The 8,002-nt window shown below is 47.0% G+C and overlaps 1 protein-coding gene across 1 annotated transcript in view; it reads right to left on the minus strand.

Annotated features, from left to right (window-relative positions):
* Positions 1-8,002, minus strand: part of Sdk2 (sidekick cell adhesion molecule 2) — a 295,345-nt gene that overhangs the window by 60,454 nt on the left and 226,889 nt on the right. The window contains exons 19-21 of the mRNA XM_005350680.2: positions 1,072-1,267; positions 822-920; positions 216-407 (exon numbers count right to left, since the gene is read on the minus strand). Of these exons, the coding sequence (XP_005350737.1) occupies positions 216-407; positions 822-920; positions 1,072-1,267 (487 nt within the window). The remainder of the gene's footprint in view (positions 1-215; positions 408-821; positions 921-1,071; positions 1,268-8,002) is intronic.

An 8,002-nucleotide genomic window follows, 5' to 3' on the forward strand; every position in this document is an offset into this window, starting at 1 on the left:
CCAACCAACCAACCACCAATCAATCAATCACCAACCAACCAATCAATCAGCAACCAACCAACCAACCAACCAACCAACCACCAATCAATCAATCAATCACCAACCAACCAAACATCAACCAACCAACTAACCAACAAACCAGACAGACAGACAGAGTCCCCTCTAGAACGAGTGCTCAGCAGAGCAGAGACAGGAATCCTGATGGGAGCACTCACCTGGAGGCACACCAGATGAGATGGTGGAGGCTGACACCTGGCCCTGGCCCTTGGAGGTCATAGCGGCCACCTCGATAGTGTAGGTGGTGAGTGCCGTGAGGCCTGTGACTCTGTACTCTAGGGTTACGTTGGGCAGGTAGTGGGTCACACGGGTATTGGTTCTATTGTACTCTTCCCAGGAGATCCGGTACCCTGGTGAGAGTCCACAGAGATAGCATGAGCTGGGTGGGGACTGAGCATTGTCCCTGACCCTTGTTCCAATTCTCACTCCTCTAGCTTGGTGGTTTGGTTCATTCCAGGAGTAGAGGGACCAAAGGAGCTAGGAGCTGCTGGTGTTATGCCTAAGGATTCAGGTGGAGCCTCAGTGGGATGTCCTGTGGGGTAGGGATTGCAGGTAGAGAGAGTTATGTATTGTGACAGACCCTTATGTATTCTGAGGTCCTACAGAGTTGGGGAAGGGCCCCAAGAAGTGCTCAAAACTAAGAGTTGAGAGTATGGCTCAGTGGGGAGGTCTGGATGGGAGCTGGCTGCAGGCAGGGGACAGACAGCTGATAACCCCGGCTCCCAACTGCCCCACCGTTGGTCTAGGAGCATCAGCATGCCTACCTGTCAGTATGCCGTTCTTCTCCCCAGGCTCCTGCCAGCTGACCTTCAGCGAGGTGTCCAGGATGTCATTGAAGCTCAGGTGTCCCACTGGCCCAGGCACTGTCCCCAAAAGTGTCCCCCACCCACCAGTGCCCATTAGAGTCAGAACACGGCCACCCTTGGCAAGATGGCTGCTGTGTTCCAGGATGCTCAGGGACTTCCCAAGGGCCTGGGTTGGTGGGTGGGCAGAGCCGAGGCCCATGACACCTACCATCCTCATGGGTGCGCACCAGCTGGGGGCTGCTTCGGGGCCCATCTCCAGGCGTGGTGAAGCACAGCACTGAGGTGAAGTACTCTGTGAATTTTTTCAGACCGGACACGAAGCCCACATGGATGCTGTCTTGAAAGTTGGGCCTGGCAGTCACCATGGTAACCTCCTCTTCTTGGGTTGGCTCCCAGGCAATCAGCTGAGGAGAAACCAGAAGAATGTTCTAGAAAAAGTGAAGCTCTCTCCCAATAGGTTAGGCCAATGGACACTGTTCCCGGGGGCACTCATCCCAGGGAAGAGAGAAGTACGACAGGTCACCCTGTGTGCATTCTGATGCTCTGGGTGTCTTAGTCCCTGACTCCAGGCAAGACATGGATGGTACTGGCTGTTTCCCTCAGGGACCTGCCACCCATTCTCCAAGTTATCCGACAAGGGAGGTATTTCACCAGAACTATTTCCGTGATCCGAAGACTGGGCACAGAACCCGAGCCAGAGACCCATTAGTTCCGAAATTCCTCCCAAGTGACTAGGGCAGACCACTTCACCAGGGGAAGCTCTCCTAAGCCTGGAGTCCTGGGTGACCATGCAGGTCGCACATCCACAAAGCCAAGGAACTTGAGGCTCAGAAGGGCCCAGTCACTTGCCCTCTATCACACAGTGGGGGGGGGGGAGCTGAGGATCTGCAGTTGCCACCCCTGTTTTTCCACTGGCTAGTTTCCCACGGGGTTCTCAAGGTCCGATGTCACAGCTGTGTCAGTCACTACTGTGTTACACTTGTTCCAGGTCAGGCTGTCAATCCCATATTTCACCCAGAGGTGGGGAGATGGCAAGGGAACCCATCTGGACCCCCACTGCGTTCTCTCCCGTCTCCCTGTGTATTTTCCTTCCATCCTTGGATAGCCTGCCTCGTCTCCCCCTCATCCCGCGCCCGCCCCTCCTCTCCTGCACTCTTACCTCCTGCTCTTGTTTCCTGAGCCCTTCATCTGTCTCCAACAATGGCAGCTGGTCCCAGAGATTTCCTCATTTATTTGAAGTTGATTAAATAGCAATTAATGGTGAAAAGCTACACTCGAGGAGTTTTAATAAGCATGGTATTTATAGATATAAAACAATACCATGCCAATGTCTCCTGATTAACTCGCACCCGTAACAATGCTTAATCTTCTCCTTTTCAGGGCCGGATGTTTATAAAGGATGTTTTGAAATTTAATTGGTATTGTGAAAAGATAGCCTATAGCAAGTTAATTAGACACTAATTAGACCCTAAAAATACTAATCAGAAATACTAAGTGGCATTTAATAAGTATGTTAAATATCGTCTTTATTTTAGTTATCTTGTTTCATAGCAATTAAATTGCCCAACTTCTTTGGAGTAGATGAAGAAATGAGTTTAATGTTTTAATTTAATTTAATTAATGTAAATTTGAATTAATTATGCTGTTGGAATTAATTGTGTGGTGTGTTCCCCAGCAAGTGTAAAATTTGGGTAAATATTATTTTATTGGACTTAAGCTCATTATAATCACTACCATTTTAAACAAAATAAAGGAAAAAGAGTTTCTTTACAGATGTCTTAAAATAGTATCTCTGGGTCCTGTCCACAAAAAATGACTCATGGGGATGAGTACGAGGCAAAGGAAGTGTGGTTCTGTGACCGACCATATTAACTTTCCCCTAGTTCCACACCTGAGTGTAGAGAGAGCCCGCCCTTTGGGGGCGGGACGGCCTCGGGCAAATGTTTATAAATTGGGGTGCACAGACGCTGGGAACCCCTTCCTGTTTCCTGTTTCTGGGCATCACGGGAACCTCAGTTGCATGAGTGTGCTATTTATATTAAAGTGGTATCATCTTATACCAATTGGCCTGTATTAATTCGATCCGCCTTCACCTGAGACCCAAAATGGCAGCAGGGCCAAGACATCCCGAGACAGCTTTGTCAGATACGTACATTACAGGGGTATGGAACCGTAGGGTCACAAAGTTCTTCAGATTTCTTGGCGTTGTGATTTGGATATAAAGTACCCCATCCTCCTGCCCAAAGGCTCATGTGTTGAAGGTTTCTTTCCTGGCTGGTGGGGCCAATTATTGGAAGGTGATTCACTAATAAATGCTCTTATATAATCAGTGGGTTAATCCACGGATGAATTCACAGAGCAGGGCCAAACAAGTCAACTAGCCTGCCTGCCTTCCTTTTCTCAGTGTGTATGACACGTATGTGTGCACACGTGAGCGTGGGCTTGAGCACGGCACAGCACACACGTGGGGTTCAGAGGACGGCCTCAGGGGTCCTCCCTTGCCTTCTCGTTTGCTTGAGACAGTCTCTCCAGGCTGGCTGGTCTGCCAGCTGCTGGACGCCCCTGTGCTCTGCCTCCCTTCTCCTAGTAGGGGTATGCTGAGCTTACAGATGTTGAGTTGTGACTGTGTCCAGCTTCTCGCTTCTGTTGTAAACTCAGGTTGTTGGGCTTGTATGGCAAGTGAGTCCCCGGCCCAAGGCTGATTTTCTTAAAAACTGTTTTGTGGATTTGACTTTGCAGCCATGTAAATATCGTACATGATTATAGGATGAAATTAAATTAAAAAAAATCAATCCCTAAAAAATTAAAACTCACACGAAACCGATGGACCTAGTAGGGTATTGAGCTGTGGCAAAAACTACAGCAAGGGAGACTCTTTGAAAAAGACCATAGCAGAGCTGTGTGAAGTGTGGCCCTCATGGGTAATATCCAAAGACTATAAAAGATGCCAAGAACTTGAAGCTGTTGGTCAGTAGTTTCACACCCCCATCACTGTTCTGAAGCTATTGGGTCTGCGGGATGAGGGAGCTGGTTCCAAGCAATCTGTGCAAGAACTGGACTTTTTACTGTGGACAGAAAAGTTGCAAACAAAAGACCAATGACTTGTGAGAAAACTTGCAATCTTGATGTTGAATGGAAACTATCAATACCTTTTGAGACCAGATTTTTTTTTATTTTTTTTCTTTTTCTTTTTTTTAAATTTATTTATTTATTAAGGATTTCTGCCTCTTCCCTGCCACCGCCTCCCATTTCCCTCCCCCTCCCCCGATCAAGTCCCTCTCCCTCATTAGCTTGAAGAGCCATCAGGGTTCCCTGACCTGTGGGAAGTCCAAGGACCGCCCACCTCCATCCAGGTTTAGTAAGTTGAGCATCCAAACTGCCTAGGCTTCCCCAAAGCCAGTATGTGCAGTAGTATCAAAACCCATTGCCATTGTTCTTGAGTTCTCAGTAGTCCTCATTGTCTGCTATGTAAGTCCGGTTTTATCCCATGCTCTTTCAGACCCAGGCTAGCTGGTCTTGGTGAATTCCCAAAAGATCATCCCCATTGTCTCAGTGTGTGGGTGTACCCCTCGCGGTCCTGAGTTCCTTGCTCGTGCTATCAATTTGGACCTTGAGATTTCTGTCCGGTGCTCCAATGTGGGTCTATGTCTCCTTTCATCGCCTGATGAAGGTTAATATTCAGGAGGATGCCTATATGTTTGTCTTTGGATTCACCTTCTAATTTAGCTTTGAGACCAGATTTTATGCAGCCTAGGTTGTCCTTGAACTTGCGATGTGGCAGAGAGTGACCTTGAACCTCCGATCCTCCTACTACCTCCACAATCTGAGTGTTAGTGCTACAGGTGCTATCCTGCCTGAATTCCGTGGTGTTGTGAGATGGAACCCAGGGCTTCCTGCATGCCAGGCAAGCACTGCCAACAGAGCCACGTCTCCAGCCCCATCGGTGTGCTCTTTATTTAAAATTATCTCCCTGCTGTCAACTAACATAGTCTAGAAACAATATTATCTTTGGAGCAAGAAACACTCCGAGTAGTCACATCACGGTAGCTATTATTTCTGTCTCAAGGGATCTAGAGTTCCTTGGGAAAATGTCTGGCCCCCAGGTACAGCGAAGACATTTTTATTTTCCCCTGGGCTGGGGATTGAACCTAGGGACTCATATACGCTAGGCTATGTCCTAATTCTCTCTTCACTGTTTATTTTGAGACAGGGACTCACTGACATGGTCAGTTTTGCCTTATCGTAGGGTTTATTTTTCCTCCCATTAGCACTTGACAGGAGCTGAGTCATCTGGAAAGGAACCTCAACTGACACAACACCTCCGTCAGATTGGCCAGTAGCTCACTGTGGGCAGTGCCACTCCTGGGCAGGAGGTCCTAGCTGTATAAGAAAGCAGGCTGAGCAAGCCTCGGAGAGCAAGCCAGTAAGCAGCACTCCTCCATGGCCTCTGCTTCAGTTTCTGCTTTGAAGTTCGGCTCTGGCTTCCCTCAGTGATGGTATGCTGAATAAAGCCTTTTTTCTCCAGTTTGCTTTCTGGTCATGGTCTTCAGCACAGCAACAGAAAGCAGATTAGGATAGCCTTGAACTCACCGCTCAGGCAGTCCCGGGACCTTGTGACTTTTCTGCCTCAGCCTCCCCACATGGATGGGATGACAGGCTCTCACTGCCAACCCTGGCAACCTTTGTATGGAAATTTCATATATATTTATATAGCTTGAAGTATCTTGTCATCCCAGCCAGTCAGGCAGCCATCAGAGACTCCTGGGACCATGCTGAAAGACTCAGAAGCCAACTTGAAGCGGCCAGTGATCATTTGGCAACAGTAGGGATAATAACCACAGTGGATTGGAGCATAGCAGATTTGTTTAAAAATTCTTAAGTATACAGCAACATCACTAAAAGCAAAATGGAGCCAAAGACACCCCCTTCAACCCAAACTTAACTGTCGCCTTAGAAGATGCTGGGGAACTACTTTATAATACTGAGAATTGAGAAGCCATGGAAAAGAATGGGGTTTTTAATATTTTCCTAATATAGAAAACTGACTAAGGGAACCATCATCTTCTTTCCTTTTTTTCTCTTGATTTCCTTCCCTCCCTTTCTGCCCCTCCTTCCTGGAGGCATCTCAGCTAATCAAGAAGAAAAGACGGTATTGTCTTCACCCTCATTTTATAACTCCTACTAAAATCATAAACGCTACAAGGGCTGTCCGTGGCCACCAAGTTCACGATTAAAGAGACAATCAAACGTTGCACCTTCTGATGTCAACACACAGCACCATTTGGGGGACCCCCACCTCCCTGCAAAAAAAAGGATAATCAAACAAACTTAAATCCAATTGGCCACTAGTTCTACATTCCAATTTACTGCAGACATGGTACTCAGAGGAACGTATTAAATGACCCCACAGGGAGGCAATCAGCAAAATCCAGGCCTGTGGAAAATTCATTGGATGAATGACTAAGTTTCTTCGCCAAATAAATCTGGTGGGAGAGAGTGAGTGAGGGAGGGAGGGAGGGAGGGAGGGAGGGAGAGAGAGAGAGAGAGAGAGACAGAGACAGAGACAGAGACAGACAGAGAGAGACAGAGAGACAGAAGAAGGGAGGGAGGAAGAGAGAGGGGGAGACTCTAAGATCAATGGAGACTTAAACCCTTAACCGACAGCAACTGGGTAGCCTTCATCTCCATCCAGGGATATAAAAACCAACCAACAGCAGGAGTTGGCTAGAAGATCATCATAAAAATCCAAAGGCTGTAGCAATGGGATGGATGACATTTTGGGGCATGGTAATATAGTCAATGTGAGTTTATTTTTTAATAGAGAGACCTTGTATAGAAGCTTTCTCTCCAATAACATTTAGCAATGATGCCACCAGCTGCCTGGGATTCACTTCAGCTAGTTTCCCTGGACGGGCTAAGGCAGTGGTTCTCAACCTGTGGGTTGTGACCCCAAAGAGATCATGTATCAGTTATCTTGCATATCAGATATTTACACTGCAATTCATAACAGTAGCAACATTCCAGTTATGAAGTAGCAATGACATAATTTTATGGTTGGGGGTCACCACAACATGAGGAACTGTGTTAAAGAATGGCAGTATTGGGACATAGAGGACCACTGGTCGACGGGCTAGGAGAATCTGAGAGGCACAGGGACAAAGCTGACTGTGACTTGGTCACGTTGAAGCTGGAGAAGGGTGTTAGGTGGTCATTTGACTCTTTCCCCAACTCTTGTAGATGTTCAAACATTCTAATAATTTAAAGGAGGGAACCTATCTTATTGCATGTCTAAGGGACAACCATGGCAACCCCATAGATTTCTGAAGGCTGAAAAAGCAGAGAGAAAAGATCTTCACTTCTATTCTCTTGTACTCTGAAAATATAAAGGTGTAGGTGTCATTTTACAGTTAGATACAGAGTTGAGGATGTAGCTCAGTTGGTTGCTTCCCTAGAATGCTTGAAGCTCTGGGTTCAATATCCAGCACTTCATAAGCCAGATGTGATGGTACATACTGTAATCCTAGGACTTGAAAGTGGGGGCAGGAGGATCAGAAGTTCAAAGTCACCCTTGTTTGTATACTGAATTTAAGGTCAGAGCCTCAGCTACATGAGCCTCCGTTGATCGGTCTGCTGTATGTCTACCTATCATTTTTTTTTTTCCGAGACAGGGTTTCTCTATAGCTTTGGAGCCTGTCCTGGAACTAGCTCTTGTAGACCAGGCTGGCCTCAAACTTACAGAGATTCTCCTGCCTCTTGCCTTTGCCTCTCTAGTGCTGGGATTAAAGGCGTGCGCCACCACAGCCCAGCATTTATGTTTTTTTTATAATGCTATGTGTGTGTATGTGTGTGCCTATATGAGTTTATGTGCACTACAAGGATGCAGGTGCTTGCAGAGGCCAGAGGGTATCAGATCCCTTGGAGCTGGATTTAAGAGGCAGCTGTGAGATGCTACATTGGTGCTGGGAGCTGAATCTTGGTCCTCTGCAAAAATGGCGATTGCTCTTAACTACCGAGCCACAGATCCAGCACCATATTTTTTTTTTTTACAGGTGTTCTGCTCTTTACTAAATAAATATTCCCTTCACAGAAACCAGCCCAGAGCTCATCACTGTTTAAGCAGAAAGAAACAGGCACCAGGG

The sequence above is a fragment of the Microtus ochrogaster genome, chromosome 7 (genome assembly GCF_000317375.1).
Source record: "Microtus ochrogaster isolate Prairie Vole_2 chromosome 7, MicOch1.0, whole genome shotgun sequence".
Lineage (NCBI taxonomy): Eukaryota > Metazoa > Chordata > Mammalia > Rodentia > Cricetidae > Microtus > Microtus ochrogaster.